Source organism: Aphanomyces invadans, assembly GCF_000520115.1.
Source record: "Aphanomyces invadans strain NJM9701 unplaced genomic scaffold supercont1.9, whole genome shotgun sequence".
Taxonomy (NCBI): domain Eukaryota; phylum Oomycota; class Saprolegniomycetes; order Saprolegniales; family Verrucalvaceae; genus Aphanomyces; species Aphanomyces invadans.
Genome location: NW_008580154.1, coordinates 604,577 through 625,321, shown reverse-complemented (window position 1 = coordinate 625,321; position 20,745 = coordinate 604,577). Strand labels below are relative to the sequence as shown.

General features: G+C 54.7%; 8 protein-coding genes across 13 annotated transcripts; 3 read left to right on the top strand and 5 right to left on the bottom strand.

Annotated features, from left to right (window-relative positions):
- Nucleotides 1-282: 282 nt before the first annotated feature.
- Nucleotides 283-1,644, bottom strand: H310_05356 (hypothetical protein). The gene has a single exon (XM_008870051.1). It carries the CDS (start codon nt 1,565-1,567, stop codon nt 365-367), a length of 1,203 nt encoding a protein of 400 aa, XP_008868273.1. The 5' UTR covers nt 1,568-1,644; the 3' UTR covers nt 283-364.
- A 1,068-nt stretch (nt 1,645-2,712) lies between these two features.
- H310_05355 lies at nt 2,713-4,363 on the bottom strand. Of its 2 annotated transcripts, XM_008870049.1 has the most exons (6): nt 4,236-4,363; nt 3,912-4,187; nt 3,800-3,865; nt 3,659-3,757; nt 3,019-3,610; nt 2,713-2,963 (listed from the first exon to the last, which is right to left on the bottom strand). In XM_008870049.1, exons 1-6 carry the CDS (start codon nt 4,332-4,334, stop codon nt 2,782-2,784), a joined length of 1,314 nt encoding a protein of 437 aa, XP_008868271.1. In that variant the 5' UTR covers nt 4,335-4,363; the 3' UTR covers nt 2,713-2,781. The 2 variants fall into 2 exon arrangements, with proteins under 2 accessions (XP_008868271.1, XP_008868272.1); XM_008870050.1 differs by lacking the exon at nt 4,236-4,363 and having other exon boundaries at nt 3,912-4,219.
- An 887-nt stretch (nt 4,364-5,250) lies between these two features.
- On the top strand, nt 5,251-6,866 carry H310_05354 (hypothetical protein; the record flags this gene model as incomplete). The annotated part of the gene is made up of 8 exons (XM_008870048.1): nt 5,251-5,621; nt 5,681-5,765; nt 5,807-5,860; nt 5,924-6,087; nt 6,203-6,335; nt 6,380-6,501; nt 6,558-6,711; nt 6,759-6,866. 8 exons carry the CDS (start codon nt 5,251-5,253, stop codon nt 6,864-6,866), a joined length of 1,191 nt encoding a protein of 396 aa, XP_008868270.1.
- A 404-nt stretch (nt 6,867-7,270) lies between these two features.
- On the bottom strand, nt 7,271-11,676 carry H310_05353 (hypothetical protein). Of its 4 annotated transcripts, XM_008870044.1 has the most exons (20): nt 11,390-11,676; nt 11,094-11,329; nt 10,967-11,039; nt 10,799-10,915; nt 10,602-10,735; nt 10,292-10,551; nt 10,130-10,239; nt 9,932-10,084; nt 9,817-9,884; nt 9,689-9,767; nt 9,398-9,596; nt 9,123-9,329; nt 8,966-9,067; nt 8,847-8,921; nt 8,642-8,796; nt 8,498-8,593; nt 8,348-8,448; nt 8,011-8,224; nt 7,810-7,956; nt 7,271-7,766 (listed from the first exon to the last, which is right to left on the bottom strand). In XM_008870044.1, the coding sequence occupies exons 1-20, from the start codon at nt 11,615-11,617 to the stop codon at nt 7,350-7,352; spliced, it is 3,171 nt and encodes a 1,056-aa protein (XP_008868266.1). In that variant the 5' UTR covers nt 11,618-11,676; the 3' UTR covers nt 7,271-7,349. The 4 variants fall into 4 exon arrangements, with proteins under 4 accessions (XP_008868266.1, XP_008868269.1, XP_008868267.1 ...); XM_008870047.1 differs by having other exon boundaries at nt 7,810-8,224; XM_008870045.1 differs by having other exon boundaries at nt 7,271-7,956.
- A 167-nt stretch (nt 11,677-11,843) lies between these two features.
- On the bottom strand, nt 11,844-12,526 carry H310_05352 (hypothetical protein). Its single transcript, XM_008870043.1, has one exon. The coding sequence runs from the start codon at nt 12,247-12,249 to the stop codon at nt 11,887-11,889; it is 363 nt and encodes a 120-aa protein (XP_008868265.1). The 5' UTR covers nt 12,250-12,526; the 3' UTR covers nt 11,844-11,886.
- Nucleotides 12,527-13,749: 1,223 nt separating this feature from the next.
- On the top strand, nt 13,750-15,697 carry H310_05351 (hypothetical protein). The gene is made up of 3 exons (XM_008870042.1): nt 13,750-13,889; nt 13,933-14,227; nt 14,271-15,697. The coding sequence occupies exons 1-3, from the start codon at nt 13,792-13,794 to the stop codon at nt 15,429-15,431; spliced, it is 1,554 nt and encodes a 517-aa protein (XP_008868264.1). The 5' UTR covers nt 13,750-13,791; the 3' UTR covers nt 15,432-15,697.
- A 653-nt stretch (nt 15,698-16,350) lies between these two features.
- H310_05350 lies at nt 16,351-18,365 on the top strand. 2 transcript variants are annotated; one of them, XM_008870040.1, is made up of 2 exons: nt 16,351-16,625; nt 16,686-18,365. In XM_008870040.1, exons 1-2 carry the CDS (start codon nt 16,406-16,408, stop codon nt 18,251-18,253), a joined length of 1,788 nt encoding a protein of 595 aa, XP_008868262.1. In that variant the 5' UTR covers nt 16,351-16,405; the 3' UTR covers nt 18,254-18,365. The 2 variants fall into 2 exon arrangements, with proteins under 2 accessions (XP_008868262.1, XP_008868263.1); XM_008870041.1 differs by having other exon boundaries at nt 16,365-16,633; nt 16,686-18,350.
- A 54-nt stretch (nt 18,366-18,419) lies between these two features.
- On the bottom strand, nt 18,420-20,313 carry H310_05349 (hypothetical protein; the record flags this gene model as incomplete). The annotated part of the gene is made up of 8 exons (XM_008870039.1): nt 18,420-18,658; nt 18,707-18,954; nt 19,007-19,133; nt 19,181-19,297; nt 19,343-19,543; nt 19,600-19,771; nt 19,825-20,067; nt 20,116-20,313. 8 exons carry the CDS (start codon nt 20,311-20,313, stop codon nt 18,420-18,422), a joined length of 1,545 nt encoding a protein of 514 aa, XP_008868261.1.
- Nucleotides 20,314-20,745: the final 432 nt, after the last annotated feature.

Genomic DNA, 20,745 nt, shown 5'->3' with positions numbered 1-20,745 from the left:
ACTCCATGTCAGTCGGTAGCGAGCGCAAATGAGTATTCTCCACTTGGGTAGAAGGCTTGCTCAGTCACAAGGGTACGAAAGCTGGACTTTGTCAGCGTGCTGTATACCCAACTCTGACTGACCATACACCTTCAAGATCATCCGTTGGCGGAGCACCGATTGCGGCACTATGTAACACGCTCTCACATCAAGAACCCACAGCTCGCAAACGCTAGGACATTTTTTATCGTGAGTGGCGACACTGCAGGGTGTCGGGGATACCATCGCTTGTAGAAAAATCTGTTGGCTTGGCCGTTAAAGCCTCTCCATGGCTTTGGCCAACGAAGCCAGGGCGTGGAAGATGTCGTACTGCATAGCAAATCACTTAAAACAACTTATTGAGCACGTCGAGGTTGTCTGGGATGTCTTTGGTAATGTGTGGCGGGGGAAGCTCTGTTGAGATGGAGCGCCGTGATCGACTCACAGACGACTGACGTTTTCGGAGAAGATGTCCTGGGAGTAGAATCGTCTCGGTTGGCTCTTGGATGCGTTCGCGTCGGGGCGCGTTGTCTTCAATGGCCCTGGCGGACGACGACGACGAGATGGATCGCCGGCTGCCCACGCGGCGAATGGTTGGGGAAAAGCATTCTGGCGACAATGACGTGTCCAAGCAGGCTCGACACAGACTCAAGTTGACCGGGCCGTGCTTCAGAGGGACAGGCTTTTTCTCAACGCATCGCGCGCACACGACTTCGCCACAGATGCGGCAGTTGTCTGGTTTTTTGCCGAGGATCCCAAATGAGTCGGCGCCGCAAACGTGGCATTCCATGCCAAGGCGGTAGTTCTTCACTTGGAGGTCGCTCAGGATAAAATCCGAGATCCGACCGAGCTGTCGGGACTCAAAGAACGCTTGTATGCGGCCTAGTGCGTTGCCCCAGTTCTTGAGCGTCGATTTCGCCATGAACCGGGGGGATTTGCCCTTGAAGTCGACTTGGAGCACATAGACCGCATGGACGCTGTGGTCTGGCTGCTCCGTGAACACGTAACCTGACGAGTAGATGCCACCACGGACGATGTCGTACACGGACGTGTCGAGCGGCGGTGCGCCGTCGATAGCGACCGAGTTGGTACATGATATCCATGTCGGTCGGCCGTTGATGGTTCGAAACTCTCGGCTCTGGACGTAGACAAAGTCACGATCCCGCATCACGGCGCTCATGCTTTCGATCATGGCCCAGTTCAACGTGAGATTTTCGTTGATCTTCATGAGCAGTTGCGATCCTTTTACATGGGTTTCAGTCGCCTTGGCAAATTCGTGACTGTCGCGAGTGCGCGAAATGCGCGACAACATGATGTCCTGGATGTCATCGAGGCTCGCGTGCAGTGTTGCAGATACACACAGTGTCATCACGTCTTCGTTCGTGGTCTTGGGCGGCATTGTCGTGTAGTGGAGTGCGCGACTGTCGGGGGCATCGCAGGCCGACGCCATTTGGAGCAACTCCTGCATGGACCGCTTACACACAGCCCGAAGTTGGTCTGCTTGCGCAAGAGACACCTTAGGACGGAACCCTGGGTTGATGGCCATCATGTCCCTCGACGAAAGGTTGCTCGCACCGAACCGAGAACGCGCTCGCTATGAGTTGCGGTGGTGTTCGCAGTCAGCGCTTGTAATTGTGTGACGAGCCACTTTCAATGCAACCATCGAATTAGTGCTAGAAATATTTGCTCTATACGGATGACAACCAAGATCAACTTGCCTTACACTGATAGATTCCTGTACATATGTGCTGGACGTGGGTTGAGTTGCACCAATTTATAAACTCTCTGCCGTCGCAGAGGGTACAATTCATGAACTGTCGTCGACTGCATTTTGGGGCCATCCTCAAATCAAATTTCTCATTTATTGAAAGTTTATTGTAACTTTTAGGTCGGTTTATCCCAATTGCGGAACTGTCTCTATTTTGACGAAAATTCTATATTTTAATGTCGCTTGGATTTGCACAACGATGTGCTGTAAGCTTGTATTGCTTCTCCTGCTGCGGTGGTAATACCGCCGCCACGAAGAAAGAACTTTGGTAGATCAATACGTCCGCTAAGATCTGCACGTATACAGTACCCCATGAAGCCCCTGAAGCGCGTTTCGATACAAAACGGGTTAAGATGAATGAACAAAATCTTGCGCGGCAACGAAGCAGTCGTCACTCATTCAACGCGCAAGATTTTGCTTCTTGGTAAACTCTCTTCAGAGCACTGGCGGACTTGAGCCGTCCAATGCACCGATTATGTCCGCTCCTCGATCATGACACAGATATTCTGGGCAAGGGAGACGAATTTTGGAATATTTCAACCTTGGGATTGGGCGGCAACATCATGTTTTCGTCCAATCACGCGAAACGGATGACATATTTAAAACACTCCTTAACGTTATGTAACTTACAGTTAAATCCTTTACTTTATCACGTTACCGTAAACATACATACTAGTATATGTATTGTGTTGAGACACCTGTTTCTTTATCTCTTGCCTAAAATCTGTACCATATATTTCAGAAATACGATATTATTCCGTGTACAACCAGGAAGTCGTTGAGATCTGCAAACATCGCGCAGCACGGGAGGAAGGGGCGATGGTCTCTACAGTTCCTGCTACTCCGCAGCTCCAGCACGTCGTCATCTACGTCCTAGCCACGACATGTGGACGACGAGGTCCGAGGTGCCAGGTCGATGAAGTTGGGCCAAACATTGTAGGCGCTGGGTATAATTTGTCTCCCACACTTTCGAGGCCTTTGGGGAGTCTAATGTGCTAATCGTTCGTTAAGAAATCGAGGCGCTGCCACACCATTTGCACCGTGTGCGGCCGTGTCGTTCCGCCATGCGTATGAATGACCTGACGAATCGTCCCTTTGACCAGATCTGGGCTCCATGTCTTCGGCAGCACGCCAAACTGACTTCGAATCCACTCATCTTCTTCTTCGGTCCAGCAATCTACACCGTCATCAATTTCGTTATCGGATGAAAGCATGACTTCTGGCGCGTGTACCGAGAGGGAGCTGGCCACGGAGGTACTTGAATGCCACACGGGGGTTGCCTGAGCAACAGTACAGTGCATGCGTGACCACCGGTCGCGGCATTCCCGTCATCATGACCAAACGCTCCGTCATGCGATCGACGTCCTCGTCGGATGCTAGTTGGCGGGAAGAAGTATGTCGCGGTGGAGGTGCATGAATCCTCGGAGGTGTTGCAACCGCCGGCTCGAATGCTAGAATTTCCGCGGACGTCGAGCTTGAAGGAGGATCCCGCTGTATTGGCTGGACGGCACCAGTTACACATGGCACGCCCTGCACTGGGGTCGTCGGAAGTGCCTCATTTGCTGGTGGTTTCGCGTCGGGAGATGCAGCTTCTTCTGGAGGATCAACATGCTCGCTCTTAGCTGAAGAGGTCCTCGTCACTTCCACAGCCTCGGCAGTAATTGAATGGTTAGATGTCGCGAGCTCCGCAGACGCAAAGATTTCAGGCAACAATGGCGCGTCTTGTGTCGGAGGTAAATTGAACAGCGGAAGAGGAGCTCGAAGTTTTGCCCTGGGGGGAGACTTGGGCTCATCCCTCGGCCGGTTTGTAGCAACGAGATGCGCCTGAAGACATCGTTTGAATGATCCGATGAAGGGAATCGACGCCAGTACCAGGTAGGTGTTAATTAGCGCATCCTTCTCAGCGGGCGTCTTGTGCAACAGTTGCTTGCGGTAGTGCTCGTGCATGCTCTCGGCAGAGTGCGACGTCACCTAAGCAACTTGCGTTACCATGTCTTCCAGGGTCGATTGCACCTTGTCTTTCGCAGCGCGCTCCCAGAATGCACGCGGTAGCTTCTGGTTGATGTCCCGTTTGTGACTCTATCATTTGTCGTTACCGAGTAAATTCAACGAGAAAGAAAGGTACTCTTGCGAAAGATAGCATTGCGCCGCGCTCGACATTTGTGTACTGTTTGCGTCCGCTATGGGACGACGGTCGTCGCAGTTGCGATGGTGGCGTTTCCTCCCAGTCGGCAGTTAGCATGAATGGTTCGCGATCCAAGAGTTGTCCTGCCGCGATGCAGTGTTTGATGTATTCGATAGCTAAGTGATTTGGCAATCGAGAGAACAGCCTGACGCGCTCCATCAGCACGATTTGCTGTGGGGAATGTGTCATTGTGCTCACGACCTTGCCACCATGCGCCTACAACGCAAATGTGATCGAGGATGAACGCATCATCGTCAAATATACCTCGATCAGCTCTCTCACTTGCTTTCCTTCTTCGTTGCGCACAGATATGGCAAACTCCATGCCGGTAAACAGTGCCGTCTTTGCCGCCACCGCCGCCATCTTCGAGGGTCAAGAACGTTGCTCGAGGGGAACAAACCTGTTGTTTTGCAACTGTGCTTTCAAATGGCCCAATCATACTCCATTAAACAGGTTATACCCTCTCAAATTGGGCCAATCACAGACGCTTCAGGGACAAACATTTGTTTGAATTGCGAACGAGATGGGACGCCGCCAGGAGTCGTCGAGTGCCACGGCAGCAACTAAGTGAGCAGTAGAGCTGGCCGCGAATTGGTGGCGTGACTCGGTAGCTCTCGTGGAGCTTTCATGAAGACGCCATCAGGTGATACAATTGTTTTTGTTTGCGCGGAAGGCACCAGACAATGCCGGCCCCAGCTCAGACGCGAAGAACTGTGGCAATGAACCCTGCCACTTCAGCACGCCCACCACACAAGTAATTCTTCCTACAGCGAAAACCTCTCGAAGCTTGCATTCTACGGTCGATAGTTTCCTTCGAGTATTCGATGAACGACCAATACACTTGCTGATGAGATTGTGTCAATTTCTATTTTCTACAGCTGCAGAGTTGCCAATAATTCCAACGAAGAGCACATATATATCTTGGTGGTGACGCCTGCCGTAGCATAGTGACATGCGCATTCAACACCAATTTGAATCGATTGACTCCCAAGCAATGCTTATGGAGAAACCTCTGGCACTTGGGGTAAGACAAGCTTACAAACGGCGCCAAGCCCCGCTAGCTGTGGGGAGATGGCGACGTACACCGCAGCTTCACCGTCTTGTTATAGCGGAGAAGTTGCTGCCGGGAGTTCGCTTCAATTGTTGCTTTGAGGCGTCGTTGGGACGTTGGTGTTATAAGACAGCATGGCCAAAATGCCAGGTCAGGTTATCCGGATTTATCCGCACGCCAGTCGTGGGGGTGGTTTGATTGGCATCTTTCAAATCGCGCGCGACGACGATGGCGACACCAAAGGAAGACCCGCCGATCTTACCGACGCCGCTCGAAGTCCGCGTGCTGCAGAACGAAAAAGTAGTGATGCGAAAGAACTCGATTGGCCGCGAGAAGCAGGATGCGCTCAAGGATGCGCACGTGCTCATACTGTACACTGGTGGGACGTTTGGAATGACTCCGGACGCAGTTGGGACGCTCCATCCAAAGTCCGGGTTCCTCGAACAAAAGGTGCGCGAAATGGACGAGTTTAAGTTTGGCGGGATGCCCAAAGTCACGATCATCGAGTGGGAAGACCCGATTGACTCCTCTGACATGTGTCCGGCCGACTGGGGTCGCATCGCGCAAACGATTGAAGAACACTACTGGGATTATGACGGGTGCGTACCTTACTTGACAGTCGCAACGTTCTTTTTCACGTGCGATGCGTGGAAAATAGGTTTGTGATTCTGCAAGGTACAGACACGATGGCGTACACGGCGTCTGCGCTCTCGTTCATGCTGGAAAGCCTCGGCAAGCTCGTGGTGATCTCTGCCGCGATGATTCCATTGCACTTTCCGCATAGCGCCGCAACCTCATCATGTCGGTCCTGTGCGCTGCAAGTCTTGAAATTCCCGAAGTAGGTGCCTTTCAAGGAATACTTCTGCCACAACTCATCGCCGACTTCTTATTTCCCATAAAGGTGTGCATCTACTCGAACGACAAACTCTTGCGAGGCAACCGCACGACCAAGACGTTCAACATGGCCGTCGATGCCTTCCACTCCCCCAACCACCCCGTGTTGGCCTTGACCGGGGTCGAAACGATCCTAGAACATGGGCTCATCCTTCCGTATCCACGCCGTCGGTTCGTCGACGTACTCATCTACATGCGGCCACGCGCCATTGTGCTTCCAAGTGTCCATGACCCAACGCTGCATCATTTGAACTGAATGCAGCCTGCTCATCCTTGTTAATCGTAGTTTCAGCACGTTTACGAACCTCCACACCAACATTTGCGTGTTCCACTTGGTCCCGGGCTTTGACGACGACTGCATCACAGCATACGTTGAAAAGCACAAGCGAGAACAGCCCGACGCTCAGGCCAAGGCCATGGTAAATGCCTACAGTTCGTTTTTTCATTGAAAAGCATCGAGTAGGTATTTGCGCTGTACGGCACCGGAAACGCGCCGCTCAAGAAGGATGGGTTCCTCCAAGTGATTCAAGACGCCCTGGATGCGCACATCGCCGTGTGCGTCACGACCCAGTGTCTCCATGGCCGGTACGCTCCAATCGCTTTCAATCTCAGTTGCTCGAAAACGATGTTATCATGACTAGAACGCAGCTCGACACGTACGCGACAGGCATCAAGTTGCTCCAAATGGGCGTCATCACGTCGTACGACATGACAATCGAGTCGTGCGTGACCAAGCTCGCGTACCTTATGGGCAAGGGGTACAGAGGCCCAGAACTCAAGCTCAACATGGAAACGGTAGTGTTTGATTCAATTTGGAATCCTCTCATCTGGTGGCCTCGCAGGACTTGCGAGGAGAATTGAGTGTCTTGGACGTGACGGGCGAGACGGATCTGACACGACCCTCGAGCATGACGCGAAAGAAGGTCGTGAAGCGCATGTTGTCTCACTAGACCAACTTCCTTCCAAGCAACCGGTGGACATAACAACGTTCGAGCACGGAAAGCTATCTTCCTTCATCCTACACTGAGTTCGCGCTCGTCCTTGCTACTGTCTCTCTAGAGAGCCATCAAAGATGCAGCGGCCACGCTTCCCAACGAAGTAGGCAGAGTAATTTCTCTGTATCGTGGCAGAGTGCGGACAAGCGGTAGCCACCGACAGAGCCCATCGTTAGGAGGATCATATCCGTTGCATGTTCAACAGAAGCCTGGCAAGCGTGCCGACATGACTATGCTTCCGACAATACAGCATGAGAATACTGTTCACTCGTCAAGAGGGGCGTTCTGGCGTTGCTTTTGCCGGATGCATTGACAGAACGCTGGTTCGCCCCCGCAGCAATCGTGGTCGATGGCTTTGTCAATGGTTCAGGTTCATGCGGCAGTGGCACGGAAGGTAATCCTTGGTCCTCATCACATTCATCGGCACACTGCTAACTCCTACAGCAACTCGTCCAACTCTGGCGGCAACACTGAAGGCGGCGATGCCGAGACGCTGCGGTCTGGGCAGTCGTCGTCGTCGTAATCGTCGTCGAGGTTGAACTTTGCTGGGCTACGTTCACTTGGCGAAGTCGTCATGGCCACGAAGGTGTCATCGATCGCATGTTGACCTAGGTCGGCGTCCACTCGTGGCAGTCCCTCGTCGGCGTTCGACTCTGGCACTTCGTCCACGGCGGCAAGTGTCGGCCGCGTTGGCGTCAACGCGCATGCTTGGTTGATCGCACGTTGACTCTTCTTCGACAGCTTCTTGCCTTTGATTTCAAAATCCATCCCCCCAAACGACGACATGGGCTTTGCAATGTACTCGGCCTTGTGGATGTTCTCCCAACGTCCCGTGTCGGGCTTGGGCATTTTGGCCTGCCCGCGCCGCCATGAGCGACATGTGTCAGCACGTACGTACCATGCTGTTCTTTCGCTTCGCCGCATCGTACTCACGGACGTCGAGCATCACCTTAAGAATGTCCTCTAGACCCGTTTCGATGTATCGCTTGGTGACCGCCGTCGAGTAGTCGCATGCGGGGCTGCTGTTGACCTCAATCAGCCACGGCTATCGACGAGAACCCGTGAGCACTTGGCCAAGCGGTCTGCATCGCCGTCGTACCTTGAATGTTTCGTCCAGCATGAAGTCGTAGCCGTACAACTCGCACGAGTTCTTGCGATGCTGCACCGTATCTTGGACGCAGCTGAGCGACCACTTGACAATCTCCTTCATGCGCGGCTGGATCTTGGACGTGAAGATGGTCTCGTTCGTGTCGGGATCGAGGCCGTATTTCCGCGTGAGGTACGCGCTCAAGTCGTCCGAGTGCAGCATGTTCCTACACGAGTCAACTCGGCAGTGAGCACGAGCGACTTTGAAGTGGCGACCATGGCCAGTCCAGACGGTATACCGCCGTCGAGTCGGGCCACAGCGCCGCACACAGCAGCAGCAACCATCTCACCCTTCAATCGTTATCGACCCATCCTCCGTCGTGTACGCTTTGTAAAAGTTTTCGCCGTTCTTTTGGATCGAGTTGTTGGTCAAGTGCACGTACTGGTCGGTCTACAAGGCATCCCATCACGACGCACGTCGTCGTTGTAGTGGACCTCACCAAGTCATCGACCTGGTACTCCTCCGAGCTGAAGCGGAGGTAGCAGTCCAGGTAAAACCACACCGTGAGCGGATTCCACGACGTGACAAACACCCACTGCACCAACCGTCCCGTCATGCCCGCACAGTAGTCGATGGCACGTACCTGCCGAATGTCAAACTTGCGGTTGCACACCAAGAGGGGATTCTCAATGTACTTTTGGACGATCCACTGGCACTCTTTGTGGTTTTCCACGTCAGCGTACTCGAGCAGTTCATTCAGTTGGTTGAACACGCGAATGCCGCGGCCTCGCGACATGCCTGCCATGGAGAATTCGCCTGAGCCGATCGACGCATCACGACAAGCGGACCTGCTGGCTTGACGATCCAAACATTTTTACTGTCGGCGCCATTGAGATGGAACTGCGGACACATGTCCTCGAGTCCTACATGCGCCTCTCAGCGACCATGGACCAAAGTGACGAAGAACCTTGCAAGAGCTCCAGTACTTTGGTCGCCGTCTCGTTCGTGAGCGGCACAACTTGGCTCAATAAGGTGTTCAACCGCGCCTTTTCCTTGATAAACGCCGCCTCTGTCCACGAATCAGCCGGCATGGTGTCGAAAGATGCAGCGACTTGTAGACTTACCCATGAGTTTCTCGTGTCGCTTGGCCGCTTTCGCTTCCTCCTTGGCTTCACTCGGTGACAAGTGGGGGGGAGGTTGGTCCCCGAACTCTGACGACGCTGCCACGGACGGCTTGGTGAAGACGCAGGCCGGTCGAATCGACCCTGGGGCATCCACAGGGCATCGTTGGAGCACATCCCACTGAAGATCAGTCACGACGGGATCGATGCCTACCGGAGCGACCACGTCATGCAGCTCCATTCAAATCCCTCCAAAACACTCAAGGACATGGACGAACCGCACGCATTCGGGTTGTCCAAGACGTCGTCGGGGAGAATTTCCTGCCGCTTTCGACACACGGAGAGAACGACGTCGAGAACGCCGAGGTTTACAGACACAACGCTGGGCTTGATCGCGTTCAGCATCGCGCGGCACTGGACGCCCAACCGCTTGAGCATCCCTTCGGCGCGGATGTACCGAAAATCTTGAATGTACGACTACGCCGTCCCAACACGCCAAGGATCACGATGGGCTCCACGACACAAAGGTGCCAGGGACTTGAAAACAAAGGCCACATCGGCAAACTTACCTGCATGTCGGCGGGCTCGTTCAGGTCATACGCTCGTGGAAAGAACGAGTCGATATCTTCGCTGAGAAACCATGTGACACTACCCAACATCAGATGAGGTCATCGAGCAAATGATTCCGCGGACGCACTTGCGGAGGTTGTGCAGAAGCCCCGACTTGGTCGTGATGGCAGTGTTCTGAAGAAAGTGATTGACGAGCTGGTGCGACTCGGTGAGTTGGCGGCGACATCAACCCATCGCCGCACCTGGTCGTCGTGGAGCTTGACGTTCTTCAGGTCGTCGGACTTGAGGGCCCACTTCAAGTCAAAGTATGGCGAGTTCCGGTCGGGGTTGTGGAACCATCCCCGTTTCTCGAGTGTGTCCTTGATCACGGGGTACCATCCTGTCATGCAAAAGACCTGCACAGACCGTGTTATATGATGTGCAGACGGTCCACGTCATGCCTTGGTGTCGGGGGCCACGCCGTTGCGCTTCTTCCACGACGCAAAATCCTTTGCTTCGGGGACGAGTTGCGCCTCGCTCGTCTTGAGCTTGCTCAGCCGGGACACCATCGCTACAAGACCACCGGTTTCGAGCCCGTTCGACATGGATCACGACGCGATTACCCTCGACATTTACTTTGGGTCTGACTTCGTCGGCTTCCACGACGACTGGCGTGGCTGATTCCTCGGCGGCAGCAGCCGCCGCAGCTTTCTCCGCCTTGGCAGCTTCGTGCTTGAGCAGCGCTTCTTCGCGCACTTTGGCCCGTTTTTGGCGAAGCAGTTCATTCTTTTCATCCTCTTCCAACTGCTTTTGCTTGCGCTCGTCCGCCAACTTCTGCAAATACTCGACTTGCTTCTTCTTGATGGCTTCCTGCTGCAACGCTCTGCATCGATTCAAGTGAGCATTTCATCGTCTCGATGGGTTCAAGGATACCGCTGCTCCTTTTGCTCGGGCGTTAGACTGCTCTCGTCCTTTTCCTCCTTTTTTACGCGCACGGCACTCACAGCGCTGCCCGCCGCCGCCTGGTTGAATTTGTCCAACGCATCTTGCATGCGACTTGGGACTTCCTAGCGAGGATCACAGGGTCGATGCCTGCGTCTTGACGTAATGCTAGAGATTGTTTGGGGTACTGTCGTGCCCAGTGACGCCTTGCGCGTGAGCTCCTTCTTCTTCTGCGCCCGCTGTCGTTCCGCTTCGGCCGCCTCGGCCTCCTTTTGCCGTTTGACCTTCAGCGCTTCCAGCGTTGCCTATTGGAGAAATGTCGTTGACCTGTGCAGTGAACAAGACGTGCGATAGACCTGTTGCTTTTGAAGCAGTCTCTTTTGCGCTGCAGCTTTGGCCTTACGCTCTTCGTCCGTCAAGACGTCGTCCCTAGAGATGGCCAGAGCCGTGATTGACCAGCCATTCATGATCACAACTGCCTACGCGGCAGGGGAAGGAGCTTCCGATTCGTCCTGCGGGGACCTCGTGGAGTCGACCGTGTCGTGGCCTCCAGCATCCGTTTCCGTGCGAATAGACGCAGCTCGCTGCAAGATGCTCTTGCGCAGTTTGAGGCGCAATCGGCGCTGTTTCTCGGCCTTGGCCACTTCCTCTTCGCGAGCTTTGCGCTTCTTTTCTTCCAGATCTTTGATGTATTGCTGGTGCTTGTCCACGACGGCGGCCTGTCCGTCCAAATCAAACACGACATGAATCGTTCCAAGCACGGCAAGTACGGTAAATACCTTGGGCGGAGTTGCACTCTCTTGCTGGTTGTTGCTACTTGGCGCTTCGTCTGGTTGCGATGACTCCGTCGCTGCCAGTTGTACTGGCAATGCATTGATCGGCGTGGGCAACTTGACGCTCCGCCGAGGAATCTTGCTCACAAACGCCTTCTTCGTCGGCGATGTCACGGCGGCTTGCCATTCTGGGTTCGTGCCCAACACATCCGTCGGCACCTCCGACGTCGCCATGGCGAACACGTGCCGCGGTTGATATCGGTTTCGCCACGACAGTCGCGGTTACAAAACAACCGTTCCAGCTTTCCAAGTGAAACGGTCGCCGGTTTCATGGTAGTCACGCCATTCGCGACATGAGGCCACTAGCCTCTGGGCGTGCCGCATGATGGACGGCGCAAGAACATCCTGGTGGTGACGAGCTCCAGCTTCATGCGTTGCTCATGTGTGCAGGAGTGCCGATGCAAACTGTACTCGTGTGCGTCGTCATTAGGGATGTGGCTGACTTAGTCGCTTCGACTGGGCTCTACAGGGGCGACGGCCAAATCGAGCCGGTTCGCGATGTAGGCGGCCCCGGTCCACTTGGCGACGTGCTGGAGCGGTTTGGTCATCACGCTGCGGCACTTGACATGGGACGTGACCGTCGTGAGGGCGTGCGGGTGCAGCAGCATCTCGCCGTGCGTGAACCCGTCCCACCAGACGACCTCGACGTCGCCCCCGGTCGCCAGGTGGCCGTGCACGTCGTTGGCGTTGATGATCAAGTCATGGCTCGACAGAAACACGGACGCCGCGGCGTGGCTCGTCACGGGGTCGCGCGGCAAGTGCTCGGGGAAGCACACGATGTTGTACCACCAAAAGTGGCGGCGCATCACGTGCACAATGTGCACCTCGGTCGAAGCAAAGTACCACAACAGGACCTGGATGCCGGTCGTCGGACGCCGGTACAAAAAGTTGTACGCGACGTCGTGCTTCCACAGAAAGAACACGATCGGGTCGATGAACGTGGCGTGACTGACGGTGTGCGAGAAATGTCCTTTGATGTGCGGTGATCTCTGCGCTGCATTTTTACCTCTTCCACGGACGTTTGGAGGTTTGGCGTGTAGCGAACCATGGATTTAAATGAGCGCGGAATTGATCGAGTCGTGTGGCGACGAGCGGCGAGATCTGGAACGTTGAGGCTGGTTTTGCTGTGTTGCTTCGAGTCGCCGTTTTGTGTGGAGGAAGTACATCGTGAAGTTGGTGTCCAAAGAACAGTAGATGATCCATGGTATCGTGCTCTACTTGCTCCATTCCATCCCCAGTACTCTGAGTTGGTTGGCTACAAGGCATGTACCAGCGCAATATGTGTCAAGTTCACGATGGCCCAGAAGCACCATCACATTCGAAGTGCTCACGGAACGAACACCTACCTGACACGGCCAACGATGAAGAGCAGGCATGCAACGTAGCTCCATGTCTTGCGCGATCGAGTGTGCATGTGCGCGCGAAGGAAGGATGCAAGAGGACTCGCCGAGGTCGGCTGCGGATTGCGATGACGCGACAGTGCCAAATTTCGACATCTCAACGCAGTCAGCACCACTCAAGTGACCTAAGATCTCATTGACACGATGGATTTTAGCGAATCATATCGATTCAAACGACCAAAATCCAGTCACTTGAAGGTCCCCAACATGTCGGATTCGTCGACAGCCCCAGTCTAGTAAACAAGTTGGTGTATTCGAGACACGACGGAGCCCACTACGGAGGTCGAATGTGCATGCAAATCCACTTCGCGGGGCACAGCATCCAGTCATGACGCGGCCACGGTCAAGCTCGAGCTTCGGGCGATACATGCACGGTCAGAGCGGGCGGTTAAGGAAGGTTCATCCACAAGGGTAACGGAACGACTTTCGCCCAGTATGTTCTCGAAAAATCCTGTTCAAGCAGTTCTCGCGGCCTGCAGGTCGTGCGCGAAATGTACAGCGGACGTGCCGCGGCAGGGCCAACCACACTCGAACGCCGTGGCTGTATTTGACCAAGGCCAGAGAGTTGGAGACTTGTGCAGATGGGGTGCGAAGGTTGAAGTTTTTCTCGACTTGTTGTCAACACGATGGATGACGCAGGGGGCGTCAGAGGGGGGGGGCACCTACATCAAATACAAGTTTCAAGTACATGTAAAAAAGTAGGGACCCCCCATTGATTACAGGTGGAAGATTTGTCGACTAATCCTACAGAAAATGGTTGAACTCTAGGATTGGTTGAAATAAGTCAGATATTTGAGTCTCGTCGAATTGAAATGCATTTCGACGCAATCATGAACCAATCGTCTTGCAACCCATTTTGGTTATATTCCCACGAGGTTGCAGTTACAATGTAGAAAATCTGCATATCGTCAGTCGACGGGCTCGCACGAACTCAAGGCACTGGAGAACATGGCTGACATGCCCGCTCGTCGTCGCGCCAGCATGAAGCATGCGCCCACGACATGGGACTACTATGTATGCCTTGTCTGCATTGTATGGCCGATTCGGTAGGACACACGCTGCCATTCTAGACTCCTAACCCCACCGAAGGGCGATTGTACTCTTGACGCCTATCGCGCTGACCTTTCTCGCGGTGAATCAAATCGGGTGGCTGGGGGATGCCCTCCCTAGACTGCCTGCGCTGGTGGGAATGGTCTACTGTGCCTCGGAAACACTCTTCACATTGTACTACCTCCACACCAAATGGCGACTCGGGCAACGCAAGCTCGATCCACCCCACCTGATTGCAGATCTTGCTTCCCGGCGCCATGCCCCATCGTCAGTGATGGAATTCTTTGAACGGATGGTGCGCCATACACCCAACGTCAAAGAATTCGTCGAACAGGTAGGCCATCGTCGAAGCCCAGTGCCTCAAGCAAACCTTCTAGTGGTTCTACGACACTCCATTTGAATTCCTCACTCGTCCAGACATCCAAATGCTCCTCGCATATATATTTTACTCCAGGGAATGGCACGACATGGCACAAGAGGACCAACATGACGTCGACAAGATGGTGGATCGACTGTACGAACTGACCCAAGTCCCCGAGCCTCGCCACGCATCGACACAGCCGACCCACTGCATCCGACACACGCTCGACCCGTTCGAGTCCGTCGCGCGGCCGTGGCTCATCTACGCCGTTACGATCGGAATGGATGCGGTCATGAACGTCTTTCTCCGCCTCGCGGGGTTCCGCCGATACCCCCTCACGAAGGGCCTCCGGTACTGGCACCGAGGCGCGACGACGACGACGCCGGTCGCCGAGCCGCTCGTGTTTGTGCACGGGATCGGGGCCGGTCTCATGCTGTACTTGCCGCTGGTGTGGTACCTCGTGACAGCGCACGAGAACCGTCCGATCCTGCTGGTCGAGACCCCGTGCGTGTCCATGCAGCTGGTCGAGGACGTCCCGACGAAGCGCGACACGCTCGTGGGCCTGCAGGTGATGCTGGCGGCGCACGGCATCGATAAGGCGCACTGGATGGGCCACTCGCTCGGGACGGCGATCTGCAGCTGGGTCTGCCTCGAGCTCCCGCACACCGTCAGTCACGCCACGTTCATCGACCCGATCGTGTTCTTTCTGTGGAAGCGCGACGTCGCGTACAACTTTTTGTACCGGCGTCCGACGACCGGCATCCAGGTCCTGTTGTGGTACTTTGCTTCGACCGAGGTGCACATTGTGCACGTGATGCGCCGCCACTTTTGGTGGTACAACATCGTGTGCTTCCCCGAGCACTTGCCGCGCGACCCCGTGACGAGCCACGCCGCGGCATCCGTGTTTCTGTCGAGCCATGACTTGATCATCAACGCCAACGACGTGCACGGCCACCTGGCGACCGGGGGCGACGTCGAGGTCGTCTGGTGGGACGGGTTCACGCACGGCGAGATGCTGCTGCACCCGCACGCCCTCACGACGGTCACGTCCCATGTCAAGTGCCGCAGCGTGATGACCAAACCGCTCCAGCACGTCGCCAAGTGGACCGGGGCCGCCTACATCGCGAACCGGTTCGATTTGGCCGTCGCCCCTGTAGAGCCCAGTCGAAGCGACTAAGTCAGCCACATCCCTAACGACGACGTTAGCGATGAAATACGGAGTAGCGTTTGACCTGGCTGTCCGTGAGCCAATCCACACGCGGTCCACAAGAAATACTCGTGCTTTGTTCACGCACGATCGAGATGGCGACGATGTCGCAGTCGTGGGCCTGCCAGCAACTGTGCTGTCGAGTCGACTGCTTGCTTCCAACCGCGTCACCCTCATTGTCCCGTCCCAGAGAACATCGCTCCAAATAAGTTTCAAAATATCTCGTTCTGTCTTGGATTGTAGTATTGAGCATTTTTCAAGTTAACCAAGTTCAAACATTCCATGCTGCATTTTCGGTCATATTATTTCACATTGGGAATATATTGCATTGTCTCATCATTGGTGTGTTGTTGTATTCGATGCGGTGTGTCCCTTCGTTTGGATTCGCTGGCACGGCCAACGCGATGCGCATGCTCGCCGAACGTTCTGGGCTGTATCGTGGGACTTGTCAACAAAGGCTCGCGCACGCCCAAGGATCACAATCCATGGCGGCACGGATGCCATTGTGCCATAGACGAAGCTAGACTTGCCCTCATGATCGCCATGATCGATCCACCGTGCTTGGTGCAGGCGATTGAAGGCCTCTTCATCGACAGGCTTTGCACAGACGCCATCCCCCTCCGTATACACACAGGCAAAGGCTGAGACACTGCCATAAACGTCCCCTCGGAGTGAAGCTGGATGCTGTGTGGTTGCTCAGCAGCACGCCTCGAGTTGCTGTCGCAACTCTAAAGTACGCAAACGTTGGATTGTAGCGACGGCAACCAGCCAGCGCGGAATCGCCGCCCTGTGCATCCTCCGCATCTTTCAACGTGAAATATCCGGATACAAAAATCCGGATAACGTGAATAGTACACTACATACAAACTTCAAGTCAACAAACTCGCCACTTTTTACCTTGATCGCGCGATGAGGCCGACGCGACATCCCAAGTTCCACTCGCGATGGCACGCAGCAGACAACCCCACTACCCGCTCCCGTCGACGTACTTTGCATGTCCGCCGCTGTCGAAGAAGGAGGAAGCGCACTTCGTCAACCTCGGTGAGCAGTCGTTGCGCTTGTTTGTCGAGAATGCGCTGAACCCGATCGACATGTCGTGGACGTCCCACGGCGAACACGGCGGCATGCGGGTCTTCGAAGGTCCGCCAGATCGCCGCAACAAGAGTACGAGTGTAATCAAGGCGCTTTTGACACGACCTCCTCGATTGTGACATTTTCGTATAGATTTGGTCCCCCACCGCGCCATGTCGACGATTCACGGCACCCTCAAGGAAGTTGCCATGCTGCACGCATACGAAACGAGGGAATTGTGTCTGCACCACGTCGCCAGGTTCAAGGCTTCGTCTTCGTCTTCGCATCATCTGCTCGACTTGATTCCCCTGTACAACTTTGTCGAGCGCACGGAAGACACCCCGTTGCGGCAGACGTACGTGATGTGGCGCGCCGTGTCCGTATCAAATGTACCCATGGTGAAAGACCGCGATTTTCTCTACTTGGAGAGTCAGGACGAGTTCACGTTGGAGGACGGGCGGCGAGGATGGGCATACTGCCAACACTCGATTGCGCTGCCCTCTTGTCCACCACAAGCCTTGTCGGCCATGTCGCTTCTTCGCGGGTCCTTTTACCATACAGGATGCATCTTCATGGAATCTGTAGACTATCCAGGTGTACTCGACGTTCGCGGGCACTTTGCGATCGACTTTAAGGGGAGCATGCCGATGTGGCTCCGTCGATTGTGCATCCAGAAACAGGCCGCGCAGATTGGGAAACTCGAGCAGCACGTTCACGAGTTTCGACTGACGGCAGTGCCCATCCGATCCATCGACGACTGCGAGTCCGTCCTCCCAAAGCAATGTTCTCTCTGCACGCGATCTCTGTCCAAGTTGTTTGCATTGTCCACCACCAGCAGTCCAAAGCAGCATTGCTGTCAGGTGTGTGGACTAGTTGTGTGCACCCGGTGCAACCAGCGATGGCAGCGCCAAGACGAAGTCATCAATGTGTGCATCAACTGCTCCAAGCACATTCGACATCGTGAAAGCATGGGATGGCAGGTGTACTCGACCAGAGGAGGGCGGGATTCTGTGGGGACAATGGTCTTGAATCGGCCATCCCGGTCCCGCATGCTGCTCTCGATCACGGCACCGACTCCGACGCCACATAGCCATCCACGGTCAGTGCTCCCCGTCGTCACATTGGGCCAAGGCGACCACGGCGTCACCCACCGTTCGACGCACCCACCGAACGCGACAGAAACCATGGACATGACGGCATTCGTTGAGCGGCAGACCCGTGTGCGGGAAGCCAAACGAGAACGAATCCGCCAAGCCATGTACAACGAACTCCCCCCCGGCATGGATCGGTTCGTCGCTCTCGACACGGTCCGCAGCGACCACACCGTGAACACGCGGCTGCACGACAGCATCGTCAAGGTCCACGACTTGCTCGAGCAGCAAAGTCATCTCAGTGACAACGAAGTCGACTCCACAAAAGACTCCCACGACCAAGACAGGTCAGTCGTGCTCTTGGACAGCGTTGCGGTGACGAGCGACCATGTCGCGCATCTTCTTTCCACCCGCGACGTGCCATCGCGTGCTATAACCGCGGAGCCAACACACTCGTTGGGACATGGCAGCTGTGCGTCGTCGCTGTCGAGTCTGGACTCTACGATAAGCTATGTTGAAGAGCCGCATGACAAGTCTAACGTGCATCTCGTGCTGCCAGCCGTCGATGCCTACGACCGGAACGACGCACCGTCGCTCTCACGGCTGGTTTCGCAGGTGTTCCAAGCATAGCTCGATCGCTTTTGCCGCCCCACGTCCTCGTAGATAACGTACACGTCCATCATGCTCGTGGCAATCGTTGAAAAGGTTTCGGTGGCGAAGAATCGCATCAAAGAGTGTTCTCGGCCTCGTCGTGACATGATGGGATGAAGCAATAGATATTGGAGGGCAGTAGCACCTAGACGCCGTCGAGTTCTTCGGCGGCGAGGTGGGTGTCTCGTGTGCGAACGTGTGCGTCGCGAGCGAGGGCATTCCAGTCGACTTGTACGAGCCAAAAAAAGCCATACAGAGCGCAGAGGAGGAAGGCGACGGATATTCCCAACCACAGACCGACAATGCCGTTCTCGAAGGCATCGGCCAGCGTAATGCCGAGAGGAAGTCCCACGAGCAAATTTGCGACGCCGTTCAGAATCGCCCCTGATACATGCACGTAGTGACGAATCGCAAAGAAGCATGACAGCACACCTCGGGTTTGCTGGCCGCTTCCTCGAAAGATGCCCATGATGCCGACGTAGATGGCGACGGTGGTTTGGAACGGCGCGCACACAAGCAGCAGTCGCGCCGTGAGTAGGACGACCTCTTTGTCCTGAGTGTACAAAAATGGAAATGTGTGGCGAAATACGACCATGCACACTGCCGCGACGATGCCCAAGCTCGCACACATGGCGACGCATTGCCACGCAGCGAGTCTTGCGCGGGTTGGGTCGTTGGCACTAACGAAAGCGACGTTTTGCACATTCCAGACGAGACCGAGGCGTGTTGTACCCCAAAGCATTGCCGACTCGAACAGATCCCGCCACGGCCACGGGACCATACAGCATGTAAAAGAATCCGCGAAAGCCATGCATGCACACGTCGGCACTGATGGCGACTTCAGCATTTGGCAGCATGCCTGGACGATGGGCGTTATACGGCATGCAAGTACATGATCCATCGCACCTGCTACGATGGAAGCAATTGAGATTCCCCACAGCTCAAAGCCCTGCATGGCAGCCCCAGAGATGCCAAGATGAAGTACTTTTGGCACCAATATCCACGCGGCGTGGAGGTCCCAGCCTACGGCATGTCCGATTTTGAGCTTTGCGACATAGAGCCGCTGACCTTTCCACTCTTGACGATAAACAGGGCTTCCAACCAGGTACGGCCACAGCAGCAACGGCGCAAGCAACGCCATGATGACGACAGCAACGGCGCGGCCAACGTATCCCAACGATGTGTGGAACATAAGGGCATAGTTGATGCCAATGTTGGCCACGACACTGACGCACGAGACTGCCATCAGAGGCGTCACGATGTTTTGACCTGCAATACGAGTTGCTCAGTTCGTTGGAGGAGGAGGCTATTTACATGGACCGTACTTTGAAGGACGCGCCGAAGCAGATCGTAAAACAGAGACACGGGGAGAATGGGCAGCATGAGGAGCACGAGGTGGCTTGCCAGCGTTGACACGGCACTGGTCTGGCCAAACACTAACAGGATTTCTTTGCAAAAGATGCCCAAAACCATCGTCGGAAGTAAGAGGAGGTTGCCCTACGAATGGCAGTGTTCATGGTCATCGAGTAGTACCAGAAGAGAATGAGTACCGCCAACCACCCCGCTTGAAACACAAGTCCGAGATCTGTAGCCTGACCTGCGCCGTACGACTGCGAACACAACGTGTCCATCGCGGACCCGGTGCCCCATACGACGGTCCAAGCCGTGAGCAGCAGAAATGTCATACCCATTGCAATCGCCGAGATGTATTCTTTGCTCGTGGCGGCGCTGAGGTGGCCCATCATCATGATTGGCACAACCGATGAGACATGGTCCAACGCAGCGCTCAAGATCTAATTTCCACGACTTAGGTCCCCGTTCATGCACAATTATGGACATACCAACGGCAAAGCGAGGGATACTAGCGGTCGCAATTCACGCCACCCTATCGCTTGACCCAGTTGAGCCGACATGTCTTCCCGGCGAGGCAACGATGACGGCAGGGATCGGTTGAGCAGCGGGGTGTCTTCCTTGGGCGTGCCGACCAAACAAGACATCATTTCTTTCTCGACGCCGCACTGCGCTGCACCTTTCGCCATACCTCCGTCTCGAAGGATCGAGCGTTTGCCCGAAGGAAGCTGCTGTGATGATCATCATGGCTCCCTTCGACATTTTTCAACGACATTCGATGTTTTGTTTCACAAAAACCAATGCATCCACCAATCAAATCTCCCCATCGTAGAAATAAGCCAATCAAGTTGCAGCACGGATTGTGGTTTCGATATCAAATTTGATAAGAATAAAGTGTCGCGGTTTCCATGATCGCGAGGATTGTGAATGTCTCGGCGAGCAATTCCACTCATTTGGATTCGCGTCGTGCTCGAATAGTAGTATACCTCCTTCGTTCGATTCGTGAGTATTTGTATAACGTGACTTGGATTAGCCAACAGAATATCAGAATTCTTGTCATTGGATAAAATGAAATACTGCAACAAATAACACCTTTAGTACTTTATGGTGGGAAACTGCAA

Excerpts from the sequence above, each read along its gene's own strand:
- H310_05356 (XM_008870051.1), bottom strand. The coding sequence starts at position 1,567 with ATGATGGCCATCAACCCAGGGTTCCGTCCTAAGGTGTCTCTTGCGCAA.
- H310_05355 (XM_008870049.1), bottom strand. The coding sequence starts at position 4,334 with ATGGCGGCGGTGGCGGCAAAGACGGCACTGTTTACCGGCATGGAGTTT. Across the intron at positions 3,758-3,799 it reads AGCGCGCTGCGAAAGACAAG|GTGACGTCGCACTCTGCCGA; the intron begins GTGCAATCGACC and ends CAAGTTGCTTAG. Across the intron at positions 3,611-3,658 it reads CGCTAATTAACACCTACCTG|GCGCATCTCGTTGCTACAAA; the intron begins GTACTGGCGTCG and ends CGATGTCTTCAG.
- H310_05353 (XM_008870044.1), bottom strand. The coding sequence starts at position 11,617 with ATGGCGACGTCGGAGGTGCCGACGGATGTGTTGGGCACGAACCCAGAA. Across the intron at positions 10,552-10,601 it reads CCCGAGCAAAAGGAGCAGCG|AGCGTTGCAGCAGGAAGCCA; the intron begins GTATCCTTGAAC and ends GAATCGATGCAG. Across the intron at positions 8,797-8,846 it reads TTGGATCGTCAAGCCAGCAG|GCATGTCGCGAGGCCGCGGC; the intron begins GTCCGCTTGTCG and ends TCTCCATGGCAG.
- H310_05352 (XM_008870043.1), bottom strand. The coding sequence starts at position 12,249 with ATGCGCCGCCACTTTTGGTGGTACAACATCGTGTGCTTCCCCGAGCAC.
- H310_05351 (XM_008870042.1), top strand. The coding sequence starts at position 13,792 with ATGGCTGACATGCCCGCTCGTCGTCGCGCCAGCATGAAGCATGCGCCC. Across the intron at positions 13,890-13,932 it reads TGCATTGTATGGCCGATTCG|GGCGATTGTACTCTTGACGC; the intron begins GTAGGACACACG and ends ACCCCACCGAAG. Across the intron at positions 14,228-14,270 it reads TCAAAGAATTCGTCGAACAG|TGGTTCTACGACACTCCATT; the intron begins GTAGGCCATCGT and ends CAAACCTTCTAG.
- H310_05350 (XM_008870040.1), top strand. The coding sequence starts at position 16,406 with ATGGCACGCAGCAGACAACCCCACTACCCGCTCCCGTCGACGTACTTT. Across the intron at positions 16,626-16,685 it reads GCCAGATCGCCGCAACAAGA|ATTTGGTCCCCCACCGCGCC; the intron begins GTACGAGTGTAA and ends ATTTTCGTATAG.